This window comes from Brachyistius frenatus, unplaced genomic scaffold (assembly GCF_029030835.1).
Source record: "Brachyistius frenatus isolate BFR_SWC_R1_liver_20210118 unplaced genomic scaffold, ASM2903083v1 Contig_36, whole genome shotgun sequence".
Classification (NCBI taxonomy): domain Eukaryota; kingdom Metazoa; phylum Chordata; class Actinopteri; family Embiotocidae; genus Brachyistius; species Brachyistius frenatus.
In genome coordinates this window covers 2253274-2281255 of record NW_027210635.1, presented here as the reverse complement: position 1 = coordinate 2281255, position 27982 = coordinate 2253274, and the positions used below count along the sequence as shown (strand labels likewise).

The window sequence follows — 27982 nt, the reverse complement described above, 5'->3', positions numbered from 1 at the left end:
AATTAGCATGTAAGATATGAAGCACATTAAAGTGTCAATTAAATTAGCGAGCTGTGTACAAAATACAAAAACTATTTTCCCCACCTCACCAGTTGCTTTGTTTAAATTCCATTTACTGTACATGTTAATAGACCTTTAAACCTATAATCCAACCAGCATACACAGTATGTAACAGGAGCTATACCCCTACGTGTTGAGTAACAATTTGGCAGATAGACTGTTACTGGTAGTATTTTAAATTATGGGTGGTTATGAAGGATTTGAATATTTATTAAATCACTGATTAGATTAGATTAGATTTGATTTATTAATCCCATAGTGGGAAAATGTACTACGCAGCTCAGCAATACAATAGAGCCCTGCAGTAGAGATTGCTTTTGTCATAACTATGTTCAGTTTTTACTGCGGTTATTTATGGGATGTTGTTGTCTGAATATACAAAAAAATATCGAATTCAACAATATAACTGCTTTTAAAATTAAGAGTTTATGATTTGGTTTAAGTAGAAAATCGTAAATACGATTTAGAGTATATATATGTTTGGAAAGCCGGATTTACCGTTTAAAAACTCGCATGTGGTAATAAATTAAAAAAATATAGACAAACCAACAAATAAATAAATGTAAAAAAAAAAAAAAAATGCAATACAGTATACACAAATGTCAATCAAGTATGGGGGGGGCGGGTTCTCCTCAGTAACCAGCCAATCATATGAACTTCCGTTTGCCAGCTGAGTGCACGTCCTGTTATTTAGGCAACTGAGCTGACGTTTAATAACATTTGTAACCAGAGCAACGTGGTTTGTTGTGACATTTTAATTTTCAACAAGCAAATAAACAAAAGCAACAGTTGTTTTTTTGGGGGGTTTTTTACATTCAGTCAGCGTGAACATTTGTCTCAAACAGAGGCCGGGCGGCGGCGGCGGCGGTGAACATCGCTCCTTCAAACAAGGCCTGAAACCACCGCGATAAGTGACAGGTTGACCACACGGAACAATTTAATCACGGATTCGTAATTCACAGGAGATCGCGTTTAATCAAACATGAGAGGTTCTTACGGAGACAGGGATCGAGACCGCGGCCGCGACAGATGGTAAGGAGCCGATTTAATCAACGAGCCGGTTAGCTGAGGAGCTAACACCAGCGGAGCTGTCGTAAAATACATTTAAAAAAAATAAAATAAAAAGGTCTTAGATGAGTTTATTGCGAATACGATCGATGGACGGATTACGTAGAAAATGCAAAATAAAGTTAATGGTATTCCCATGTGGCAGCAGTCCTCGATTCGGATCCAGCAGAGGCGGACCACCGTCGGGGAAAAAGTTTGGGAATCCCGGTGAGCGTTTACGGAAGAAGAGATGGGACCTGGAGGGACTTCCCAAATTTGAGAAGAACTTTTACAACGAGCATCAGGATTTGCAGCGAATGAGCCAGGTATCCTTGTGATGTCATAAGTCTGGTCTTCAGCCCGAGGTTGGAAGGAGCCGTGTTTTAAGTCTCGTCTGCACACTTGTTGTGCTTTTCAGTATGATGTCGAGGAGCATCGCAGGAAGAGAGAAATCACTGTCCGGGGTTCAGGCTGCCCAAAGCCTGTCACCAGCTTCCACCAGGCACAGTTTCCCCGTAAGTGCATTTCATGCATAGCAACACTTGCTAAAAAAAACAAGTGGACCCGACTTCAGCTGCTGGTGCTAAACCTGCCGTGTCATAAATAACCAAAGTCTGTGTTTCTTTCTGCCTCTCCATCTAGAATCTGTAATGGATGTGCTGATGCAGCAGAATTTCAAGGAGCCCACAGCCATTCAGGCACAAGGTTTCCCTCTGGCCCTCAGCGGGAGAGACATGGTGGGCATCGCTCAGACCGGCTCTGGGAAGACCTTGTCGGTGAGGCACACGGTCACTCCGTTAGAGATGAATACGAGAGGTGCGGACCTTCGCTGGTCTCGTGATTCTTTTCGAGTCGTATCCTCCCAACGCCTCACGTCCGGGGTATCTGTAGACGGAGAAGCCTCTAGTTCCCGTTCAGTTACTGCAGCGCATGCGACTCGAGACAGGCGCGTGGCCACAAAGGAGTTCGTAAAGAGACAAATGAAGCATTTTAACTGTGTGTGCGATTTGCTTAAGTGGAAACCAGGTGATTTTATCTGCCTGAGCGAGCAGCCCAAGTAGAGCCTATGAACAGGAAAGACCGGACGATGAATTTCTGTTTCTTTCTTCAGTATCTCCTGCCTGCCGTCGTGCACATCAATCACCAGCCCTACTTGGAGCGTGGAGATGGACCCGTTGTACGTGAGGAGAAGAGAAATACACTCGTGATTGTGTGGTCTTGAGTTTACAAGATGTTAAACGACCATCTTAACACAACATCAAAATGTCTTTTGCACCAAAGAGTGGATTGTTGCTTCATTGTGCGTGTGCCCTACAGTGCTTGGTGTTGGCCCCCACGAGAGAACTGGCTCAGCAGGTCCAGCAGGTGGCGTGCGACTATGGAAAGTCATCCCGCATCAAAAGCACTTGTGTGTATGGCGGCGCCCCAAAGGGACCTCAAATCCGAGACCTGGAGAGAGGTGAAGAGTGCTACGACTTTACTCTTTGGATCAATGCCGTTTTGTGCCATTTATTTTTTTGTTCATGTCAGCCGAGCAGTTTTGTCTCCCTAAAAATCCACATTGGATCGGTCACGTTTTAGTATTTTGATAAATTACGTTTCCGTTTTTTTTGTCACCTAGGTGTGGAGATCTGCATCGCCACGCCGGGCCGTCTGATTGACTTCCTCGAGGCCGGAAAGACAAACCTGCGGCGCTGCACGTACCTCGTCCTGGACGAAGCCGACCGCATGCTGGACATGGGCTTCGAACCACAGATTCGCAAAATTGTGGACCAGATTAGGGTAAAGCTCCTATCCACGAGCTCTACCTGCTTGTGTTTATGTAGAAAATTATATTTTTAAAGAATGAAACTGTTTTTGGCAGCAAGAAATTCCTGCTTTGATAACGTTTGCATCATATTTGAGTATTCCTAGCACTTATCACATGAAGCAGTCGTCATAGCGTTTTGAAGCTGTCGTTTACTTTGTGCCGTTTGTCCAGCCGGACAGACAGACCCTGATGTGGAGTGCGACCTGGCCCAAAGACGTTCGCCAACTGGCAGAGGACTTCCTGAAGGAATACGTCCAAATCAACGTTGGAGCTCTGGAGCTCAGCGCCAACCACAACATCCTCCAGATTGTTGATGTTTGCATGGAGAGTGAAAAGGAAAACAAGTAAGAGGTCACACAGCAGATGTTTCTTTACCTTCGTTACAGTTTGGGTTATATTGTTTAGGACCCTTTTATAATATTATTGATTTTTTTTTTTTTTTTTATACGTGTTGTTCTTGCATCTCGGTCTTTTCCTGTTTAGCTGATGTCTTCCCCACCCCTTTCGATCCTGAACTTAATGATCACGGCCCCTTTCGAAACGGGCTGTATGATAACTTTGAAATATTATGTTCGTTTTTCCCCTCAGGCTGATCCAGCTGATGGAGGAGATAATGGCCGAGAAAGAGAACAAGACCATCATCTTTGTCGAGACCAAGAAACGGTGTGACGACCTCACGCGCAGGATGAGGCGTGACGGGTGAGCTGATGGTGCACTTCCTTTCAAGGATGAAGAAAGTATCATTTTGAAGAAGGAAAAAAAAAATCATCCCAACAAAAACTACATGTTCATATCTGACAGCTTGTTGGTTTGTCTTGTAGGTGGCCAGCAATGTGTATCCATGGTGACAAGAGCCAACCGGAGAGAGACTGGGTATTGTCAGGTACAACATTTCTCCCTTTTCTTTGGTTTTGTCTCTGAGCCTGCTGCTGCTCCTATAATAATCTATTATTTGTCTCTTGTTGCAGAGTTTCGAAGTGGCAAAGCTCCCATCCTCATTGCTACTGACGTGGCCTCTCGTGGTTTGGGTATGTCACGTGTGCTCATGTGCAAAGCAGATCATTTCCTTAGTGTAGCCACACACTGATACGGAACACATGTTTGACCATTCAATATGCTGAATAATATTAATAACGGTCAATATATCATGATCAGACTTTCACTGCATGTTTACCTGTCGTAGATTTATCAGAAGTAAACCACAAACACACACCGATTGGCACTTCTTTTGAAGAATGTGATGCTTCTCAGATAACGCGAGTATCTAAGAAGTATTTCGTATTTGAAGCAGAGTTTCCTGTGAAGATTTAAGTCACTTTACTTTTATGGAATGACACGGAGAGAAGCAGAACATAGGAATGCTGTTGAATGAAGTGTGAGGATGTAAGGGGTGAGGCTAGTAAAGAAACCCCTTATAGGATGGCAATCAACCTTTAACCTAATTCTGTGTTCATTTGTTTTCTTTTCATTTTTTTTTTCGTTTTTTTTTTTGTTTGTTTTTGTTTTGTTTGTTTGTTTGTTTCCAAGTCTCTCTTCCGGCAACTAGAAGCACACAGGCCCTCGGGAGCCTGCAGCCGGACCTAGGCATGACAAATCGAAAGCTGACTCGGGGAGAGAGACAGCCTGATTAATCAGTCCCAGACACAGCCATCTCCGCTGAAAACTTTGAACAGAGCCCGCTGACAAAACTCTCCCCCACCCCCTCCAGGACACTGGCCGCCTGGGCGATATGGTGGGGCGGCGGCGGGGGGGGGCAGGGTCACAGCGCAGGGTGCTGCTGGGCTTCCAAATTTGATCGTAGGTTTGGGGGCAGCTGTCAGGTGAGAGGGCGAAGACGGGGGTGTGTGGAAGAGGGTGGACTCCCTTTGGCCATGCCGTCATCACAGGGACTCACCACACCATTTACTGATCAGATTAACTCAGACTCACCCAGAGACTTTTATTTAAATACAAGCTTTCAATATCTTGTGTATTTATTCTGACGGGATATGGATTGAGACGTTTCCTGCAAAGTCCTTGAGGAGATACATTTCCATTCCTCAGAACAAACCTCGGACATCACAATTTTGGCCTAAATTGATCCCGCAGATAAGACACCTTAACAGAAGCTGAGATACAGTGGTGGGTTACGAGAAGACAGAGAAAGAGACACCATCAAGGAAGTGAGGGTGGAAAGCCGGGCATGGGCGGCTATGCTGGAGACTCCCCTCTGAACTGCCCCCTGATGCCAGCCCCTGACACCCCCCACCAACTGGCTGTGCCGGCGGGCCTCTCCCTCTGCGGACGTCATGTCTGGTCCTGGCTGGCAGGAGTCCTGGCCTGGAGGAACCACCTCTGTATAATCAGTTTCCCTCCCTTTCACTTCTGTCCTTCACCCTCTGCCCCGCTCACGTCATGTCTTTTTTTTCCTGCTGTCCTCGGTGTCCTCTTTTGCTCATTTCTTCTCTTAAATGTGTCCTCCTTTCTCCGGTTCATCACTTTTTCACTTCCCCTGCTTCCACTTTGGCCACCTCTCGGTCTCCTGTTGTCTTCTTCTGGTTTCCTTTGAACCATTTCTGAACCTTTTTGTCCCTTAGCCCTCAAATCCACTGTGTCCCCTGCTTTCACCCCCAGTTTGTCTTTAACACTTTAGCCATTTTTCTTTGTACACATCACACCAGACCAGCAGTTTAGGCTTGCTAAATTCCGTCATAAGGACTTGCGCAAACTGTAAGGACTAAAATTCCCCGGCAGAGCCCGCTCTTAGACCCTTCTCACAGAAAACGTCCACATGTCTTCTCCTTTAGTGTCTGTTTCTTGTTACTGAACTTGAAAAGCTGGGCTCTATGATACCACTGCCGCTGGAAGTGACACGGGAGGCATTTTGGAACAAGTCACACCAATCAAAGCCCAAAAGAAAATCTCCCACTGACCCACATCTCCATTAGAAGTGTAACTGCCACTCGGTAATGAAAGAAGTGGCTCTCGGTTGGCGTGAAAGAATCCAGAAAGGCCTCTCCACCGATCACCTCCCACTAAACCCAGCAGTTATGTCTTCGCGGAGACACGAAGAGGCCCAGTTAAGACTAGAGTAGGACCGCAACCCAGCACAGTCCAGCTGGAGCTCTGGCCCAGACTGTTTCTAGCGTTGGGAGTGTTGTGGAGGAGTGGCGAGGTGGGAGAAGGGACTGCTTTTTTGTTTTGGTCCTGCGTGCTCTCCTCCTACCCCTGCAGACCTCCCAGGACTGCTGATGGGTTGGGGGCACAGAGAGGTAACTTTGTATATCATCACTTAATCTTACAGGGTAAGTACCGTACCCCTACCCCCCTGTCCCACCCTTTACACCCGCCCACCCCCCCCCCCATATCTCCTCCTCCGCCAGCCTTCATCATGATGCTTCCAAAACAAGACTTGGTTTTCCTCTAATCAGCAGTGTTTTCTGAGCCCTTCGTCAACTGTAATGAGAAACAGACCTCTAATTTGTTTTGAACCCCCCCCCCCTCCAAAAAAAAAGAAAGAAATATCTCAGTTGATCTTCAGTCGTTAATCACCAACTTCTCAATCCGTCTTTTACACGAGGATCATGTTAAAGTTAAATCTCAGGGTCACTTGTCTCTTAAAATTAATTCAATATCGTCCAAAAATCACAGTAACGTTTCCCCCAACTTAATTCAGTTCATCGTTCTCTTTGACTGCATGGAACCTGTTTGTATGTGTGCAAAACGTTTATCGCTCTACTAGATTACAGAGCGCTGTTTTGTAATTGGCATGTTGAGTCATTTTCTAATTGTGTCTTGTACAAATAGTTGACCATTTGACAGGTAAGTGATGCTTTCAGAGGATGGTTGGTGTCTTGCAGGTATTGTCTGTCTGAATGTTCCCAGTAAGAAAAGCAAACCTTCATATTTATGGAATAAATTGACTGATTCAGATCCCGTCCAGCGTTGGTTTTGTCCTGACTTTACTTTGTATGTTTTCCCTCCCTGTAACTGATCCCATCACACCACCTCTGCTCCACCGCTCCAAATCTACTGCCTCTGATGTCAAGACGTGGAGGACGTCAAGTTTGTCATCAACTATGACTACCCCAACTCGTCGGAGGACTACATCCATCGTATCGGCCGCACGGCCCGCAGCACCAACAAAGGCACTGCTTACACCTTCTTCACTCCGGGGAACCTCCGGCAGGCCCGAGAGCTGATCCGGGTGCTGGAGGAAGCCCGACAGGCCATCAATCCCAAACTGCTGCAGCTGGTGGACACGGGGCGCGGGGGAGGTGAGGGAGTGCATGCTGCCTTAATATTGTGGATGCTGAGGTCTCTACACCAAAGAGGAAATAGTTTGATTTGCTGTTGGGGTTGGTTTTTTTGGGGGGACTACTTTTGCGACTAAACTATTTCTTCGTCATAAAATGTCTAGTATAGAAGTATTTGTGAAAGATGAAATAAAACGGTTTAATATAATCTGAGAGCTGCTCGACTACATTTGAAAAGAGTGAGTGCTTCATCCCATAAACAAATATTTATCTGAATGATTGCATTTTATTATTTGCTTTTACCTTTCCCCTCCCTTCCCTTTTCACCTCCCAGGTGGCCGTTCCCGTTTCCGTGGCAACTCCAACTCTAACAATCCCAACCTGATGTACCAGGACGAGTGTGATCGGCGGATGCGTTCTGTGGGTGGAGGCGGCAGCTCCAAGGACAGCCGCGGCAGCAGCAGCAGCTACGGCCGAGACAGCCGCCGCTCCTCTTCCTCCTCGTACAGAGATCGCAGCAGCAGGGACGGGGGACGCAGCTACGGCTCCAGCTCCAGCTCCAACTCATGCGACCAGTACCACAACAACAACAACAACAACAGCAGCAACAGCAGCAGCAGCAGCAGCAGCTCCAGGGGCGGCTCCGGGACGGGGAGTGTCGCGGTGGGACAGGCCCCGCCCCCTTCGTCGGGCCCGCAGCCTCTGATGGCCCAGCCGTTCAACCCTCCCCAGCCCACCATGGTCCTGATGGGACACTCGCCGTTCCAGTTCGCTCCCCCACCGCCAACTTCTCTATCAGGCAGGAAGTAATGTGGTCTACACATCAGTCACACAGCACTACACACACTACACACACTACACACACTACACACAGACAGGACTCGGTCTCACTTAGAAATGTGTTGATTTTGCAACATGTTTCCGATTCCAACATTCCAGTTATAAAACAACTCGTCAGCGCTTTAAAGATCCTCATTCAACATTTAGACTGGGTCCCAGCTTGTTCATGAAGTAGTCGACCTGTTTTCCTTTTGATTCTCTTTGCAGTCAAATGAATCAGGATTCATTATTTAGTTTGATAGAAGCTCGTCTGTTTCATTTAACTGAGGTTGTCACTATTGTTGAGAGAAAAACACTTTGTATAAACATGTTTTTGTATCGTGAGCCTCTGTATGCGAGCTGAGGATTTATAGAGGATTTGATTAGGGGCTGAACTTATTTCTTGCATCTAAGCTAGTTTCTGGTTCACTTATCTTTTATTTTGTTGGAAAAAAAATTGGAACTATTGGGGGGGGGGGAAGAGATTTTGATCTATGTTGAAGAAAATTAGGGTTAAAAACATCTTTTCATTTGAACCTTTATGTAAATGATCATTTTAGGCCTTCTAGACTTGTGTATACGAAGTCACATGCATGTAATTGAGCTTTTTTTTCCCCATTTCTAAGTTTGTATTTGCTAACAAATCTGCTGAGACCCACTGTAGGCTAACTCAGTCCAGTGTTTGCAGCAGTGATGATTGACAGTTCCCAGCTTACAGTAAGTCCCTTTCTACAGTTTGTTTTCTGATGGTTAATAAAGCACGTCCGTGTATATTCGTGTCTTCTGTAAATCTTTGCTGCTGCGATCACAGAGGTGAGAGTAGAAACTCTTCAACACAAATTGACACTCATTCAGATCACCAAGAAAGAAAAAAAAAACTTTATTACCCATTTGTATTTTACCAGTGTTTTGCTCTCGCACACCGCACAGGTCAAATGTACACAACAGAACTGCCATCAGTGGCATTTACAAAGCAGTCGTACTGGAAATTAGTGCAGTGGAATGTGATCGAGAGCCTTCGGGGGGAGGTGGGGGGGGGGGATGTTCAGCGCGGCTCACATGCATCGCAGGCCGTAGAAACAAGTTGGAGACGGACGCTGCGCTCAGAGCACCTGAATGCAGCTCATTTGCATATACTCAAGTTTTTGATATTCAGCTTCACCCAATAAGTGCTTACATCTCAACTCAAACCTCAAGCTAAAGATTTATTTAGTCAAAATCGACCTCGTGTTAAAGATGATATGAATATATTAAGACGTAGCTGATCTAATATGACTAACGTGTAACGTGAGAAAAACAAACCCATTGAAAAGCTTAAATAAGGTTAGAACTGCAAAATAGGCACATATGGCAGAAAATACACAGCTCTGATTTTACAGTAAAATTTTGTTCTTTTCACAAGATGAAGGGGGGGAAACGGTACTATCAAAACAATCATTCTCTGTGCAGTCAAAAAGTGCACTCAGTCATCGTGAAAGTAGTCGTTAATCACAAAATAAACCGACACCACAAAATGTTGATTAAGTGTAGCCTTATTTTACAAACTAAGATTAACTTTGTCTATGTGATGCTGGATTTTTGCAAGCATCGTGTCCCATGTTTGCAGAGCATGCTGAGGTGGAGGTAAACAACCGTCTGCCCTCGGTGGAGACAACAACAAAAAAAAGAAAAAAAGAAATCAAGCACACCAAATGAGCACGTATGCACACACACATTGTAGTTTTCTTCCTTTGTTGCGCCGTCAGTTAAAAATTCCAACGACAAAACTGCAACAACTTTGAGGAAGCGGTTGCAGGTTTGTTTTAATGCAGCCAAACACAGCAGACTAGACCTAGACACACGTTTAGGGCAAAGCATACGCACGTTACACTGAATGAGCAAGAGTTTAATCCAAGGAAAACAATACCAATCAAAAAAAAAAAGAAGATGTGATTGCAAAGGAAAATGAGTGTCGATCTAGAGAGTTGGGAGGAAGGAGGCCGAGTCTGAAAGCAGAGAGTCTGTCAGGTTGTGGCTGTGTTTGAATGCTATAGGTTCCCCCACTCCTCCGGAGGAGGAAACTGTTCTTGACTGCCGCTCTCACTGTGCTCCTGCTCTCCCATGGTGAAGGTTAGTCTGTACTGCAGCTGCACTTTCTCCTGAAGCACACAAACGCACAGGTGGACAGATGGAGGGTTAAAGGTCCAGAAAAGTCCTTGGCTGGATGTTAGAAGAACTTCTCGGTGAGATACAACAGGGAGGAGTGCAGCATTAGTCTACGTGACCTCCACATTTGTTTCTACTTTGTGACTTTTATATTTAAAAAAAAAAAAAAGCACTTTAATGTCAGATACTTTCACAGCCTGCAAAGAAGACAGTAAACTGACAAAGCTCACAAACTCACACTCCTATGTCAGCCTTCAGCACAGCCCACTGTCCAACCTATAATCTAGAAAACACTTGCTGATCATTCTGTCGTGGAGCTTAGCAAACTACAAGACCAAAGAAAATCTGTAGTTGGCCTGAGCGTGTGTCACTCAAAAAAAAGAGTCAGCCAATCAGAAGATATCAACGTCCCTTAAAAGACGGACACAAAACAACCCTTTTCTTTTGGTACAGCTCCAGACAGAAGTGTAACAGAGGAAATATTGAGATGTTTTTTGTTATTAAAGCCATAAACAAATATCTTCTCATGGAGATAGAGTATTATGTATAATATGGGACTTTAAATTAAGTAGATTGTCATGTCATACAGCACTACTACAGTATTTAAGTACTTATTAAGCAGCTGAGATGAAACGTTTAAACTGACATTTGACAAAACGAAGTAAGACTGTTGTTACTGTCAAGGACTGTTGGAGGTTGATTTCTATATAGTTAAAACATGACGGGCAGCTTAATAGTTTCTGATAAAAAATGATCCAGATAGTTACAAATAGTGACCTACCTTGTTTGGGTTTGCTACCAGCAGGATTTGTGTGACGGCAGCAGGAGGAAGGATGGGGTTGAAAGCTGGGAGCTCTGTTCCTGACGGGGGCTGCAGCTTCACCGCCATCGACTACAGTTGAGAAATGAAAAAAAAAAAAAAAAAAATCCTACTTTACTGAGACAGTAACTTGGCTGCAACAAGTTTCATGCGCTGAACTTCATCCCTGCTGACCTTTGGAGCGGTAATCTCGAAGTTAATGTTGGTGACAGGGACGGGGGCTGAGGACAGCATGGAGATGATCACCACCAGCACATCAGGTCGAGACGGAGGCGAGTTGCAAGCAAAGTGAAAGAGAACCCGCAGACTGTGTCCGTCGAACACGGTTACAGGTAAGAGACTACCTGCAGAAGGACATTATTTAATAAATCTGTGGCCAAGACTCTCGAAACTAAAAAGGTAGGTGTTCTCAGAAGACATCACAGCTGTAGGAAACAAACAAGCAGAAATACTTCCTGCTAACAGTACAAATCACATCGTACAGAAAGCTTCAGAGACAGCTGGAAGCTTTATGTATGATTTGTCTCATTATTTAAGCTCTGCACTTTTGTAACGAAACATCAGCTCATTAAATTCTGTGCTGCAAAGCAGGGGGTTTTTTGCTCGTTTGTTTTCTGATAAATCTGCACAGCTGCACTTCCATTTCACCATTCAGTGATCTGCCGTTACTTACTGGGCTTAATGGATTCTAGCGGTACAAAAACATCAGCCAGGGTAACTTCCGCAGAAGGAGGCTCCTCGTGAGTCGGAGACGAGTCCAACAGCGTAACCGAGCCGGGCTGAGAGCTGGGCAGAGGTGCAGGGGACTCCGGGGCGAAGACAGGGATGGGGTTTGGGGTGATGTTGGCTCCAGACTTGCTCTGGAGGTCTCTCAGAGTTGGTTTGGACTGCTGTTTGTCCCTGAAAGCAGAAAAATGAGCAACTCATCTTTTTGCTCTTGCGATGATGCTCCACTTTAACTTTACAGTCCGAACTAAAAAGAATTTGAGATGAATTTGATGTATGTACCGATTAAATTATTGTAAGCGCTGAAAATAGTGGGAGTGTTTGAAGAAATGGCAGTAAAAACAGAGAAATCAGCCTCGATTCCTTCACGAAGAATAAAACGGCACAAATCAAGCAGCATCAGTGTATTTAACTTTGTTAAATACCATTTGACCTGCAGGCCCTCCGGAGGCAGGGACTGCTGCAGAAGTGTCTTTCCCAGCAGGTCCAGCTCGTCCAAGGCCGAGTTCCCGGGGGTGGAGCCAGACGAGGGGGGCTGAGAGTGGGAGGGAGGGTCTGGACTCAGGAGGAGACTGGGTGCCGCTGGGATGTCTGCGTCTATGCTGTCAGAGGACTGGAACAATAGCGGTACACGTATGTATGTATGTGATCGGCATTAATATGGATTTCACAACTAATGCCAGTGAAAGTCAGACAAACTGTTCCAGACTTTTTAACTCATTAATGTTCCTTTCACTCACCTGGAAGGAATCCCATGCTGTGGAGTCCTCAGGCTGCGAGGGAGGGTTGGAGGTGTGAGTTCCTTCACTCAAACCTGCGTGATGCACGAACACCAGGAGTATTTATCAGTCCCTCCAGAAGCTCGATATGTGATCGCAAAAACGAACGCAAATTCAAACACTATTTGTGGGAGCTCGCCGTTTTGGAAAATTCTCACGATGTCTTCACAGTAAAAGTTGCTGAAGGCATTAAAGCTCAAAGTAAACCAAGCAAAACATATTTTATCCACACAAATACCTCATCATTTACAACGAGTAAGGCTTTTATCTCTCATCATATACTTCTCATTTCATCTGATCAAAACAAACCACATGCCAGTTGACCCGGACAAAAAACAAACAAACAAACGGCAACACCTGACGGGGCTGATGGGAAATTTTATCATGAGAATTAGGCTACCAATCATCTGACTTCCCTGCGTCAGTCTGATTGTACAGTATGTGCCGAATTAATATTAAAAAAAAACCCATCCAAAACACACGGGTGAGTCTACATGTTCTCTAGAACAGTTGCAGTGTTGCAGGCTTTGGGGGCTGGACGTTGCCTCTACCTATGTGGCCACGCCTCAGTCAGGCCCTGCTCAGTCTCTCCCCTTGTTTGCCGAGGTGCGCTGATCTCCGTGTGTGTTGCCCATTGCTCCGCAGTTGACTGTGCACTGGTCGTATTACTCAAGCAACTTCTGGATATTGGTTAAAGTTATTGCTGCTTCTTTGTTCCTCGGTGAGTGTCTCGTGCTTTAAATTAAGATGAGTTGGAGTACCTTTGTTTAATGATCATCGTTTCAACTGCCTTCTAGTTGTAAAATCATCTATTACAGTCGACAATTGTGTAGAAGTGGAAATTGAAAGGGCAATAAACTGTTAGACTGCTCTCATCTCTGGTCTTCATGTTTTAACTGGTGTGCCGATGCAGAAGGTTTTTAAATAACACAGCCGCATAAAGTCACCTAATATAGAATAGTTGTGTAAAGCTACATCACCGTTATGACTCATAAAACAAAGATGAGAAGTAAAATATTTCCGGATATTATCATAGTGATGACTCTTTCTTCATTAAGTCGTAGTTAGGTCAAATGTGAAATTTCCAATTTTTGCAATCTTGCGGCAAAAAAAAAAAAAAATCACTTCTCAAATTGCATCCCTAAAAAGTGCTTTAAAGATCACACTTTTCCACAGCTTCTTTTTTTTTTGTGTCTATTTTAAACTTGGACTGTGCGATTCATCTCCCGGATATATTTTACATTAGACAATTACAATCAACATCCTGCATACGACTCTTCTAATTTTCCTCTTCAGCAACTCTGGACGAACTTCGCTCAAATGCACCTTAATTTAACTCAAACAAAATAAAATGCCGTTACCGAGTGACATGAGCTCGTCGTCAAGGAGACTGATGCCCATCTCCTGCGAGGGGGCGTTGAGGCTGTCTGTCGGAGTGGGAAACTCTGGGAAGGAGGGAGGCGACTGGGGTGACGTGTCCAGCCCCGACAGATCGAGCAGCGCTGTTCCTCCTGCGAGAAGCGGATTCAAGACGGTTCACTTCAAGCTGCTCAAAATAATTCACCCTTTTAATGTGGGCGGCTGGTTGTAAAACCAATCTACTGAGCACTCTGTGTGTGTGTGTGTGTGTGTGTGTGTTTGCCAGGCCTTAACCCACCGGTTTGTTTCTGCATGTTTAGTGTGTTGTTTCCGTTCACGATCTCCCCCTTCACCTGCTGCTTGTACAGGTTGATGACGTGCGTCAGGCTGTCGTTGGCCTGCAGGATCTCCGCTGTGGAGAAACATGTCGACATCTATCAGAACTGACTGACTGACATATTTAAATAGGAATAGTAGAGAGAAGTTCATTCTTAAAAGCTCTATGGGCCCGAAGGGAGAAGCATACTGTAATAATCCAATCTTTTATATTCTCACATTATTATACAGTATTTGTATTTAATTTTACACACAGGAATTTGACATGTTCATTTATCCTTCCTATGACCAGTGAACAAACGCATCCGGAGCAGTGGACAGCTTCTCTACCGAAGAAGCAGTTGGGGGTTAGATGCTTTGCTCGAGAGCACGTCAGCCATGGATGTTTTTCCTGTGCGGTCCCAGGACTTGAACCTGCGACCCTTTGCATCCACACCCTGCTTCTCTACCTGCAGGTCAGTCAGCACTCTACACTAGATAACAGTTGGCTCCACAAATATGAGCAAAAATGAGAGGTAAAGTAGAAAATAGTGCTGTTGGATATGAAGGACGTCTGCGGGACACAGACAGGTTACAATGTCTTCTTCATTCCTGTATCAGGCACCATCAGATATTTTTGACTTCTCTTTTGTATCAAATAAATGAGTGCACTGAATTTATATATATATAAAAAATTGAGAAATGAAATCGTGATCTCAATGTTAAGCAAAAAAAAAAAAAAAAATCTCATTTTATCCAGAATTAGACAGCCTTAATAGTTCATTGGGGAAAAGAGCAGCAGTCATGCCTGGCTGAAGGACGCGGTGGACAACCTGCTGATTAGTGATGATCGCTAAACCAAATACTTTTGTCCATTGTTTAAAAAAACAAAATCAGCATTTGTGTCAGACAGTCAATCTTATTGCCAATCCGAATAAAAGCCTAGTTGAATGAATCAACCTCGCTCTGCCCGATGGGGACTAATAAAGATCCAAATAGTAGGACAGCAGATACACAAGCATGGATTCTACCAATTTACGGCAGGAGAGTAAAAACACCTCTAACCCAGAGCCTCGTCGTTGTCCTCTGTGTCACTTGCCAGTCTGAACAGCGTCGGCCTCATCTTCTCACAGCGCTGGTACAGATCCTGACCACACGGCACAAACAACAAATGACATGTCTGCAACAGAGTTTTTCATTCACAACTCCCGTTATGTATACGCAACTAAACGGACTCGACCTCCCGCCGGTTAAAAGCGTGGATCTTTAATCTCACCTGTAGCAGTTCAGCGTTGCTCTGATTGGTGGCGGTGCTGTCGTAGTCCTGCAGAAGCTGAGTCAGCAGAGCGACGCTCTCCTTCACCTCCTGAATGGCGTTCACCCGCTTTGACACCTTCTCTGCTCTCTTCTGGTCCTAAAACGGACAGGACACGCCGAAGAAACGACGGATTCACAAACTGCACACAATCCAGGCGAGTGCACGTGTATGACAATTATCATCAAGGAAACGAACCGCAGGGAGCAACCACAGAGTCACAAAGTCAAAGGAATGAATGTGACAGCACAGAAAGGTCAGGGGGAGGAGATTGAAAAGTCTCAGGATAAGACCAAAGAGCATCTCCTATTACCCTTCAAGTCGGGACAAATTTACTCGTGGCTCAATCTGCCAGTGACACACTAAACCCCTCCGGCCAGCCAACTCATTTCCTCATTCAGTTCATGTTTTATCTGAGTGCAGTACATTGCTTTAAAAAAAATAAAAAAAAAAAAAAAAAACACACCTGACTGTTTCTGCACCCATAAAAAGTATCAGGTAATATGATATCAACAAAAAAGAGTGGGAAGGAACGAGAGACGGTTTACCTCTTGGACCATTTCCTTGATGAGCTTGTTGGCGGCTTTTAGGTCCTCGGGGTGAGAACTATTTAACAGGCGCGACAGCATCTGACAAAGCAGACAGCCACAGTTCAGTTCCAATAAATACGATCATGCACGGTGGACAAGAAACTGGCTCACTGGCAGTTTATTTTATATTTGATTAGACAAGTTCTTACTTTTGACTTCTCTTCATCCTCAAAAATGGGATTCTTGGGTCTGGGTGGAGGAAGGTTCAACAGTTTGTCAGGTGGCAGCTCCGGGTCTTGTTTAATAATACCTGGTTTTAAAGCACATCACATGAAAAAGACAAAGCAATGGATACTTCTAATTATTATTTATTACTTGCTTTAGCCATTCTAACTAATGTCAAGGACATTACAGCTATTTTGCATATATATATATATATATATATATATATATATATATATATATATATATATATATATATATATATATATATCATACACTGTTTTATGCATCTTATACACCATATTGTATACTATATCATTTTATATATGTATACCAGTGTCTTTATATATATTTTACATATTCATACAGTAAATCCTCCATATAAGTAATGTGCAATATGCTCTACAACATACAATATGCTTTATATAACTTCTGCACAATATTTATTTATAATGTGAAAACATATGGTGTATATATATATGAGTAAGAGGTATATGTATTATATGTATCTTGTGTGTGTATTCATAGGTTTCTATTTTACATTTTATTCTACTTCTATTGTATTTTATATTAATCTTTTTCTATCTGGACTTTCTATTCTGACGCTGCTGTACGACTTAAGTTCTGCGATGTGGAAGTCTTATTTTTTTTTAATCTTGTAACATTTTATCTAAGTTCATCTTAAAAATGGATTTGGGATTTGAACCTTAGTACAGTTTTAGTTTCCATTAACCTGATGGCAGATAACCTCTCACCTTGTTTCTTAAGCATCTGATAAGCATCGGAGATCTTGGCCTCATCAGGTAGTCCCAAAGTCCAGCTATAGATCAACTCAAAAACCTTCTTTTTTACTGGTTCGGGCGACCGTGAGCCCAGGTACTGAGTGGGAGATTAAACACAACACCTGAGGGTTTTACACCATCCCAAAAACAATGTCTGAAGAACATAGCAAACGCAGAGACACTCTGGAAAGTTTTACCTTTGGAGAAACCACTTTGATGAGTTCATTGAGAAAACGGAACTTGCCCACTTCACCGTGAAACCTTTTCCCGCAGTTTTTCATACAAGTGTCCAGAACCTGGTTTTAAAACAGTGAAAGAACCCGGATCAGAACATCAAATAAAAGATCTGCAAAAACTGCTTGTTCTGACTGACAGACCCTGGTTCAGAGCCGAACTCACCAGCAGTGCCTGCATGGCCTCCCACTCTTGTGGAGACTGGATCTTGTGGGCCAGGAGTCTGGTGGCCAGCTGAGGTCTGCAACACATGCCACAAACAACATTCAACATCCGAAGCATAAATTAACACGGATCGCTGTCGCATTACCCCCCCCCCCAAAAAAAAAAAAAAAAAGTTTTAGAGGAACTAAGATGTCATCTCCCAAACAAACACATTGACATATGATATTTAATATCCCGCCAGGCTCAGTGTGGCCTTCATTAGATACCACTGGTGAAGAACTCCATTCATTTGAAGTTTAACAGGAAAAACAGACCTTGTTTGGTTGAAAATGTAACAGCGTTAATCAGGTCTAATCAATGAAGACCAAACAAACAATCATGTGGCCCTGGGGCCCGCTCTTACCCCTCCAAGTCACTGTTGAGCTGGTCACAGAAGGCATGAATGCTACTCCAGTCCGTGTCTCTGTTCAGTGGATTTGTGGCTCTGTCTGCAATGTGAGCAGAGGAAATAACAGACAGCAGAAGTGAGAGATCTTATTTCACTGCACTGTAGCAACATTGTTGTTTTGATATTTGAACCCTACATGTCTCCGAGTTTAGTAATGTTGCAGTATTGAATGTCTCAATTTCTTTCCGTTACAGGTTGTATTACAATGAAAAATAGTTGTCTATATTTATCTAATAAAAAAAAACGGCACTCCCTACCAGTTTCTACCCTTGGTTGCCTCTTTATTAGGTACACTTATTTTAAAGTAATGCAACATTTTGGCGGAAAGGAAAGGAACAAAACATGAGTACAACTCGACGCAACTCAGAAATGACAATTAATACTTTCAGTTTCAACAAAACTAGAACCTTCATTAGGACGTGTTGCATGCTTTCCCCCCTCACATTGTTGTCCTCTTGTTGGATTAAAAGCAACGAGTGGCTGATAAACCCGAGTGTGTTGTATTTTACATTTTAAAAATTAAAATAGCATCAATATTCCTACACAGAAGGATGTGGAGTCAAAACTGTTTACAAATCTTGATCTGCGCACTCAACAAAGCCCGCAGGCTTTCTGAGGGACTCCCATCATTTTTGAATTAATGAAGTTTGTGCCACATAAGCGGCAGCGTGACACACGCACGCACACACACACACACACACAGGTGTAACGCTAGCTTTCTCCTGCGGTCATAGCTTTGATATAATCCTTATCTAACCCGTGCGAATAAAAATGGTGTGCCCTCCACCACCTCCTCCACCACCCCCCTCCGCATGATGCTGTCGCCCGCAGCCCGGTTGACCTATCGAGACGCAAAGCTGACGCGACGCCTCGAGCCGTGTTGTGTGTTGACAGCTGGCGGGTCCAGCTCCGGAGCTAAGGGGTTTAGCATCCTGGACGTGACTGCGGGCTCCGGGTCGCCTCTCACGGGGCGGCGGCGGCGGCGGCGAGGAGAGGGACACGCGCAGCCGCGACGAACCGTCAGCTCGTCGACAACAACTCGCGGACAATAACGCGTCCGCGCCCGGGTGTCCGGACACCGACGACGCGGTGAAATAAGTTGGAAACACTCACTGATACGAGACTCCAAACTCTCCGCATCGGGCGGCGCAGCCATCACTGCGAGACTTATGTGGCGCGTCGGTCTCGCGAGGGACTCCGCAGGTACGTCGACGGCGGAAGAGACGCAGAACTGGACGCATTAGACGGGACACCGAAATGTGCCCATAAACATTTAGGTGGTTTTTTTTCTTCCCAAGATATATAAAACGTATATTCAGTCTGTAAACACTCTACTTTATTTGTTTATATTTCCTTTAAGTAATTTTTATTTTTCATTATGATTAAGACCACTTTTTTCGTGTGCAGTAAGGGTGGGTATGATAACAATGAAATATTTATACTTTTTTTTTTAATCAAATTAAAACACACAGCTGTTAAAATGTTGATTATAATTCATCTTTATGACGAGAAAAAAAAATCCATGTTCAATGAAAACATCACTGAATATTTCATTTTAGCCACGAAGGAAATCAAAGTGTCTGATTTTTCAATTCTAGCGCAACAATTTCTATGTTCAATGAGCTTTTGTCAAGTGAGAAATAGAAACTATAACGGAAGTTACATTCCTTCTAAATTAAAGCATGGCATTCAGGTGGCATATATTTATATAGAAAATCTGTAAAGAAATTGGCACTTACTTTAATTTGTCTTTATCTCTAAACACGTATCGTTAAGTATCTTCATCTTTTCTTCTTTACAAAACTGGAAACGTTAATGCTTCCAGTTTTATTTTTTAAGTTGTTTGGCCGGAAGTACTTGTTAAACCCAAGTTTACTTCATCAATGACTCCTAAAATCTTACTGAGATTACCCGCAGCTGTGTTTTGGATAGTGTTACAAAATATAACTTTAGCGTAAAAGCTGAATCTACTTTCAAATAGTCATATTCTATACATAGGGACATTTTTCAATTCATGAAAAAGGCCAAGAAGTGGGAAAATGATTGAAATGACCCTTTTCAGTGGCGCTGTCATGCATCTGCATTTTGATTTAAAAAAAATAATAAAAATAATAATAATTTAACTGTGGCGTAGTGACCAGAAAAACGTCTGCCAAGTCTGCAACCGAGAAATAAAGTTGTAACCAGAAACCTCTCCGTCCTAATTATAGAGAGGCAGCAGCTCTGCATCTCCCCCCAGCGGCAGCTATGGTGCATTGCATTGATCGTGGAGCACAACAAGAAGGACCGCAAGTAACGGGATTTGGTTTGAATTAATACCCCTTTTGGGTGGAACCTTTGAAGCGCGGCAGATATTTGGACGGAAGTTCACTACATGAAGGAGCCCGCCGGTGGTTTTTCGTGGTCAAAGTGACTCTGCCCCGACGTGAGTGAGAAGAACCGCTTTCGCGACTTTTGGTTGTGGTTAGAAACAGCAACGCAAAGTCGCCTTACTTGCGCCGAAACCTTTTGTTTTCATTTGCCAAAGCAACACAAAGGAAGCCAACCTGACTTCCTTCCTGACTTTCTTCCTGTTGTTTCACCAAACACACGTTTGGCCGCAGGTCTCGTACAGAGAAATACTTGCGCGGGTAGAAGATGCTTGTTTCCTGTTTCATCCACAAACCTGCCCAGTAAGATCTGACGCAAAGTGCCGAGTTCACCCTGCAGTCTGGATGTCAAACCTCACAAGAAATGGCATCGCCGAAGGCTTTACAGGAGTGGTGCCGCGTCACGTGCGCCAGCTACCCCAGTGTGGAAATCAAGAACATGTCAACCTCGTTCAGAGATGGACTTGCATTTTGTGCCATCATCCACAAACACCGCCCTGACATGATGTAAGTGGTTTCGTGTAGCTGTTGTTGGCTGTGCAGACATCCTCAGCCACTTTTACAGGGAATTGAATTGTTTCCTTTGTATCGATCTTTAACTGCTGCTTGCTTTGGACTTTTTAACATTGTTGTCTGTCCTAATGTGTTGTTGAGCTCCTGGTCTGAGATTAAATTCTTCTCTTGACTGGGACTTCAGGTTGTCCCGCATGCTGTTTAATCTGGAGCAGAGGAAGACCTGCAGGTGTCTAATCTGCTGTCCTTTGCTTAATCTCTGTCTGTCTCTCCCCTTAACCTTTTCTTGTCCAGATTAATGGGATCACTTGGTTTGTTTTTACCTTTCAAGTTCAATCACTGACCAACAACCATTTAATCTAGTTTTTGATCTTTAACTGCATTTTGCTTGTGAAGTATTTTATGTCTGCGGTGTCTGGTTAATCATCATCATCTGCAAGCAGGCAGTTACTTTGTTTGTGATTTTGTCTTTTCTCTATTTTCCTCACCTTGCTGCAGAGATTTCAGTTCCCTCTCCAAAAATGATGTTTATCAAAATAACAAACTGGTAAATTATTTTTCATCTGCAAGCATTTCTCTCACAACTCTGTCTTTGACATATTTATTACAAGTATAAATCCCTAGAAGAAGTCATTTACCTTCATGCTCTGCTCGTCTTTTCTGGTCAGGCATTTAAGGTTGCAGAAACAAAGCTGGGCATCCCCGCACTGCTCGATCCAAAGGACATGGTGTCCACCAAGGTGCCTGATTGTTTAAGTGTCATCACCTACCTTTCTCAGTACTACCACTTCTTCAACGGGAAGTCCTGTGGTGTGTTGAGTATAAACTGTCTTTTCTGTTTAATATTTGAGGCAGAAAACAACAAGCAGAGGTTTATTGACATGCTGAAAGCCACTTTATCACGCTGCATGATTGCTGGAGGACGACTGTAGGTCCCTTCAGTAAAATCATATCTGTCTACAACTTCATGCCCTTCAGGGAATTAGCTTTAAATTGCAACTCTTTATCACCTGCAGTATTCGTAGTATTTTGAGTGCACTGTTTTCCTTTAATCTTCACATCATGTGCACGATATCTTAACACAACACACACCCCTCCTTAAGGCATGATGGCACATTTTCATCTAAAAGTGCCTGTTTGCTCAACTGTGCTCTATTCGCATGTCTTCCGTTGACTTTGCAGCAAGTCCGGCCAGACTGTGGTCCCCACACGTCTTGGACACGAAGAGTAAAGCTTCTGATGGTTTGACCCACCTGAAGGTAACGTCTCCCAGCCTGTCGTTTTCTTACCTCGGCTGCCGCCTTCGTCGTCTGAGTGTCTGCTTTCTCTTCTCCATTTCAGAGCCTGACTGATGTTGAAACCAGTCGAGAAGATCATTTTGTTAAGCCGAGGCCACGGACAGTGTGCCATTTGTGTTTCAGGCCCGTCCACCTGATCCAGAGACGTTTGGTTGATGGAAAGGTTTACCATCGTAGCTGTTTCAGGTATCAACAGTTTTTTTTTTTCCTGCTTTCGGTTTGCGTGTCTGACTGAGATGGACTGCCGTTCACACATAAGAATGCATTTCTAACGTGACTCAACTGAACACTGTAACATTTTTCATCTCCATGCTGAGCCATGATATCTGAAGGAATCTGTATCAGCCTTACAATGAAGGAAGATAATTACTTTTCATTTGTTTTTAATGTTTAAACGGGTGTATTGGATCATTAATGTGAGTTATTTATCCATCACCGATTGTGTTAATGATGCTTTTACATTAGCACCTTTACATTTTTGTCTTTCAGGTGCAAAGTGTGCCGTAGCACTCTTCTACCAGAGTCTTACACCCAGGGAAGTGATACAAGCTCCTTGATCTGCACTTGCCATGTAGCAGACAATAAAAGCACTCATGTAGACCTCAATCAGCAAATCAGATCTCCTGATAATTGGACCCAGCGCACGATTCAGACAGGTTATTATTCTCTGGGTGGGTCGGCTATCACCAGCGTCCCTTGTTACACGCCGAAACCAGAGTCACGGGACAGACTGGTTTGTGAAACGGCTGCAGCAGAGAGGGAGGAGAGGAGCAGGGAGGTAAAAGGGAGAGCAAACACAGGCTCAACTGTTGGACCTGACAGTCATAGGCCCGACAGTAAAGTTCAGCAGAGCGCGACGAAGACCTCTGAGTTCTCTTCATCCTGTGTACCAGTCACAGAGGCAAGTGCTCGTCCCGTTCCAGCACCCAGGCGAATAGTAGACCCCTCTGTGGTCCCTGTTCCTGCACCCAGGACCAAAATGTGCCAGACCATGAACAGCTCTCCTGCTGCAGGTGAATACAAACAATATACTGTACTAGTTATTATCTTTCTATACTCTGTGTATGTCTTGACTTTTCTCTCTCATGACAGAGTATTCAAAAAAGACATTTTTGGTTCTCTTTCTCTGTGCAGGCGGTTCCTCCAACCAAAGTAAATCTCCACCCAGTTCGTCTCATATGTAAGTGTACATAAACAGTGTGTTCTCAGTTTGCTCTTCTGTATTGCTCTTGAATGCATCACACATTGTGAAACATTTACTTTTCGGCCTCATTACTTATTTGCTTAAGCTTGAAAAAAGCCAGAACTGGTGCACACATTTTAACATGTATATGCCAAGTTTGCGTGGTGAAATATAAATTAAGAAAATAGCCAGGCGTATATTGAATTATGAAGTGTAAATGTTGGCAAAATCTTTAACATCACGTAAAAAGAGATTCATAAAGGAGTGTGATTTGCTGCTATGGTGCCAGATTAGCTGAGGACTGCCTGACAGGACAGTCAACAGTGTAAATACACTAATGGCCAAACAGAAAGTCAAAGAGTTGCAGTGAAATACAGTCACTGTTTTTTTGCTTGTTTGTTTATTTAAATCCCTGTTAGCCTTTGCATAGCAGCAGCTACTCTTCCTCTTCATACTCTACATAGTGACAATACAAAGATACACTTTATACAACAAGGCTCAGATGGGAGAGCGGGTTGCCCATTAATCGGAAGGTTGGTGGTTCAATCCCAGGCTCCTTCTGTCCACATGACGAAGTGTCCCTGGGCAAGACACTGAAGACACTGAACCCTAAATCGCTCCCAATGCCATACCATTGGTGTGTGAATGTGTTTGAATGTATCCCTGATGGCGAGCACCTTGCATGCCTCATTAGTGTGTGAATGTGTGTGTGAATGGGAAACCGTGTAAAAAGCGCTTTGAGACCTCTGCGGTGATAAAGCGCTATACACGTGCAGACCATTTACAACTCATACAATACACAAACATAAAACATCCTTTAACTAACCAAATAAAACGGTAAACAATTAACACAATTTCAAAAAATACCAACACAAAGAAAATACAAAGACCTTCTCTGATTGAATCTACCATCATCAACTAGATAAATATCATCATTGAACATAAAATTCCCATGAGATATTTACACACCCCGAATGCTTAAGAGTCACTGAAGTTTCTTCTTAAGTAGTTCTCTTATAGCATCTTTTTATAAAAAAAAAAAACTTTTTTTTGTTGTGTAATGTAATCGCGAATGGAATTCCATTCTTTGCATTGCTCTGTATCTTACTGTATGTTGAGCAGACTTCTTCTGTTATATAAGAAATTTAATCCTCGGGGATTAATAAAGTGTATAAAATCAAAAAAAAAATCAAATCAAAAATATTTTCATATTCCTGGACTCCTCGCAGCACCAGCCCTAAAGTGCAAACCAACCATCCATGGATGACCATCGTGCACCCCGGACCCTGGACACAGCTTCCTCCAGCTCCAGCTCCTGTACCTCCACCTCGGTCCAAATCCGTCTCAAACCTGCAGTGCTCATCGAACAGACACAGAATGCCTTCTCCTCCCAATCCATTTGAAGAGGAGGAGGAGGAGGATGAAGACCTAACTAAGCCCTCAGTGACAGCTGTCCATGCAGGGAAGGGTGGAGCCACATATGCTGTTGTTTGTTCAAGTGATGCTGAAACTCCTTCTGTTGAATCTGAGGAAATTAAAGTAAAACCACCAGATCAGTCCATCCCACCACCGAAACCTGATTTCAAAGAGGGCGGTGGGGTTGCAGTGGCTGATCCAGCAAAGACAACAACAGCAGCTGCCAACAGAGCTGGAGCTTCTCGTCAGATCGGTCCATCGGCTGTTCCTGAAGCAGCAGCAGGGCTGAACTCCTCTTCAGATGCAACACAGAGTCACATTTTACCCAGAAGCCTCTCTGTGCCAGCCATCACATCTGATCGCTCCCAAACTCCCACTGTGCCTGTAACAGAGGCAGGTGAACCTTTCAGGTCATGTCAAAGTAAGGTATGACCAAGGCTAAATACTAACAATGACATCTAATATGAACATGTTCTCTATACATCTGCAGTCCCAGATTCGTAACCATGGCACCTGACTTTGTTGTAAAGGATGTTTATCTGTAATAAGCAGGTTGGAGTAGGTTTCATGAGCTACTAGAGTTTATTCCTAATGTTTGATATGAATTTATGTAGCTGATCGTATTTTGGGTCTCTTACAATTTTCACTGTTTCATTTCTTTCCCTCCGTAGGCAGCATGCAAAGAAAACCCTTTCGATCGAGAACCTGCGATGACCAAATCAAAGACTTTTCAGGACCTGTCATCCAGTCGGGGCCTCGCCCCTGGACACGGTTTCCCTCTCATCAAAAGGAAGGTATAGAGGCTGAAATTAGAACAGACTCAAAATGCCTATTGTCATCTATTGCTCTAAAACCCCATTTCCCAAAAAGTTGGGACATTGTGTAAAATGTCAACATGAACAGACTGCATTGATTTACAAAATGTAAACCCATATTTAATTCAAAATAGACCAAAGACAACATATCAAATGTTGAAACTGCGAAAAGTTATAGTTTTTTGGGAAATATATGCTCATTTTGAATTTTCTCATTTTCAGTAGTTGATATATTGTGTTTGTTCTGTTTTCCACTAAATATGGGTTTACATGATTTGCAAATCATCACGTTTTGTTTTTATTTACATTCACACTGCATCCTAATTTTTTGGGAAATTAGGTTTTAGAGCAGGAGAAAACAATAGACTTAAATAAAAGGACTAGATTAATCGTTTTGCACACACTTAGTATTTTAGCCCTCGTTACGAGTTTCAGTCATTAAGGATTATGTGTAAATTGTTCTGTTGTAAACTCGTCATTGGTTTTGCAGAAATTATTGATGGAGTGTTTGGGTTGAGTTATAGTCAGTCTAAGTGTTATTCATATTGTTTTCAGGTGCGGACAGACCAGTTTGTTTCTATGGAAGACCTGCAGGTGCAGGTGGGAGAACTGGATAAAAATCTGGAGGCGCTGGAACAAAAAGGAGTCGAACTGGAGAGAAATCTGAGAGACTGCAGGAATGGTACATCAAGTTGTTTCCACTAATTTTCACAAAATCACTGTGACTGTAAACGCAGTTTTCATGGATACCAGCGATGTCTATGTTGTCATAACAGAGATAGAGGACTCAAATGCAGAGCTCAGAGGTTAGAAATGCAGGTTTATTTGGCCAGAGATGAATAAGTGATCGGAGGAAGAGGAGGTGAGTGCGGAAGGCAGAGGTGGAGGCTTGAAGCTGAGCAGAAAGTGTCAGTCTGATGTGGCGAGGCTTAGGGAACTTGCTGATGACTCTGAGCATGAGAGAAGAATATTAATACGCAATGATTAAACACTAGGGATACAGAGTCACAAACTAATCGGGTGTTGACAGGGCCATGACGCGTATCTATTCTTTATTTCAGATAAAGAGGAAGAACAAATGCTCATGGAGTGGTTCTCTCTTTTCCATGAGCGACATGTGCTGTGGCGCAGAGACACAGAGTTGGTGTATCTGTAAGTAGACCAGACAAAGGTTTTCCTCTGTGCATGCCTATTTGTCTCATGTCAACTGCTTTTTATTCCTTTAAAGTTTTCTGAGTTTTGTGAAGGAATGTTGTATGATTTTTGTGTGTTTTTTATTTTCCCAGGACAAAGCAGCAGAATTTAGAGGACAGACAGGCAGATGTGGAATACGATGTCCGGTGTCTCCTTAATAAACCGGGTCTGTATGTTACTGGGTGCTTTTGTTTGATAATAACAACAATTATTGATCTCAATGAACAGGGAAATCACTGGGAAAGATGAGGATGATTCAGGGATCAATAATCATTTACCCAGTGACCTATATAATCATATAGTCAATAGGTCTGGCATCTCTAGCTCTGTAATCTATATGTGACATGCTTATAGAAAGCTTATTGGAGTGATCTGTGGTGCTTTGTTTAATTTTGCATGTCATCACATTCACATTCAGAGAGCGACTGGAGTCAGGAGGATCGAGGTCGAGAGCAGCAGCTGATGGACGAGCTGGTCGCCATCATTGAACAGAGGAACCAAATTATCAGCAGCTTGGATCAGGAGAGGCAGAGGTACAGTACACGGGAAAAACAAAAATGAAGTACGCTCTCATATTCCTACTGTAGATTTCAATTGAAATAAAAGTTTGTTTTTCTGATCAGGGAAAGAGAGGAAGATATGCTTTGGAAAGACAAGGTGGAGAACAAAGGTGAGAAAATGACTTTTTATTCGATATGTCCTCTTTAAAATGAGCCTTTTTAATACTGTAACTCACTTCCAAAACAAATGGGTTTTGATGCAGTTAACTGTGCCGTGTCTCCTCAGACCTCCAGACGGAAGGAATAAAAGAGCTCAAGAAGTCAAAAGGGAAGTTCAAGCCCACAAAAATGTTTAAAATGCTGAACCACAGAGCACAGAACATCAAGGACAAAAAGAGCTGAAGAACTGTCATTACTGCATCATGATAAAAGTGGAAGATGATCATCATATGAAATACTCAGTTACCTTTGTTTTAATATATGTTAAAGTGCAGCTAAGTTGTATTTACACAAAATTAAATATCATTTTGTCCGTGTTAATGATTCAATGGTATCAATGTACATTTTCTCTTTTGTGTTCCTGAACTTGCCCCATCTGCTAAATATAATACATCTTTTTGTATTTTTTGGTTTTATTACATACTTGTATTAGTTGAAGTATGCAATAAATATTTGTTTGGGACATTTTCTCTTGTGTAGTTCATGATAGTTTTGGCGGTTCCAATTATCTAATATGCTGAAAAAAGGGCATTTAAATTTAGTCAATCAAGATAGTAGGTAATATTTCCATTATCACTTTCACTGTGTTTGGAGTTAAATGGTTTTATGTACAAAACATTGGAAAACAGCTTAAAAATTCTCAGAGGGACACAGATTTGTGCTT

The 27982-nt window shown here is 43.1% G+C and overlaps 3 protein-coding genes across 5 annotated transcripts; 2 read left to right on the top strand and 1 right to left on the bottom strand.

The window, feature by feature from the left end:
• Positions 1-699: 699 nt before the first annotated feature.
• LOC138622490 (probable ATP-dependent RNA helicase DDX17) lies at positions 700-8742 on the top strand. 2 transcript variants are annotated; one of them, XM_069701335.1, is made up of 13 exons: positions 700-1092; positions 1274-1433; positions 1526-1622; positions 1750-1883; positions 2219-2284; positions 2425-2566; positions 2729-2889; positions 3089-3261; positions 3506-3616; positions 3739-3800; positions 3886-3945; positions 6946-7173; positions 7487-8742. In XM_069701335.1, the coding sequence occupies exons 1-13, from the start codon at positions 1043-1045 to the stop codon at positions 7960-7962; spliced, it is 1920 nt and encodes a 639-aa protein (XP_069557436.1). In that variant the 5' UTR covers positions 700-1042; the 3' UTR covers positions 7963-8742. The 2 variants fall into 2 exon arrangements, with proteins under 2 accessions (XP_069557436.1, XP_069557437.1); XM_069701336.1 differs by having other exon boundaries at positions 701-1092; positions 1277-1433.
• An 87-nt stretch (positions 8743-8829) lies between these two features.
• LOC138622489 (ADP-ribosylation factor-binding protein GGA1-like) lies at positions 8830-18979 on the bottom strand. Its single transcript, XM_069701333.1, has 17 exons — positions 18925-18979; positions 17767-17851; positions 17364-17439; positions 17162-17260; positions 16938-17061; positions 16170-16270; positions 15979-16059; positions 15392-15529; positions 15181-15262; positions 14099-14212; positions 13803-13952; positions 12403-12476; positions 12088-12275; positions 11610-11836; positions 11111-11280; positions 10898-11008; positions 8830-10109 (listed from the first exon to the last, which is right to left on the bottom strand). Exons 1-17 carry the CDS (start codon positions 18965-18967, stop codon positions 9999-10001), a joined length of 1974 nt encoding a protein of 657 aa, XP_069557434.1. The 5' UTR covers positions 18968-18979; the 3' UTR covers positions 8830-9998.
• On the top strand, positions 18830-27774 carry LOC138622488 (MICAL-like protein 1). 2 transcript variants are annotated; one of them, XM_069701331.1, is made up of 16 exons: positions 18830-19014; positions 20022-20687; positions 21192-21240; positions 21362-21503; positions 21876-21952; positions 22035-22177; positions 22481-23004; positions 23126-23171; positions 24404-25016; positions 25262-25384; positions 25961-26087; positions 26467-26557; positions 26692-26765; positions 27018-27132; positions 27223-27269; positions 27386-27774. In XM_069701331.1, exons 2-16 carry the CDS (start codon positions 20545-20547, stop codon positions 27499-27501), a joined length of 2430 nt encoding a protein of 809 aa, XP_069557432.1. In that variant the 5' UTR covers positions 18830-19014; positions 20022-20544; the 3' UTR covers positions 27502-27774. The 2 variants fall into 2 exon arrangements, with proteins under 2 accessions (XP_069557432.1, XP_069557433.1); XM_069701332.1 differs by lacking the exons at positions 18830-19014; positions 21192-21240 and having other exon boundaries at positions 20621-20687.
• The last annotated feature ends 208 nt before the right edge of the window (positions 27775-27982 follow it).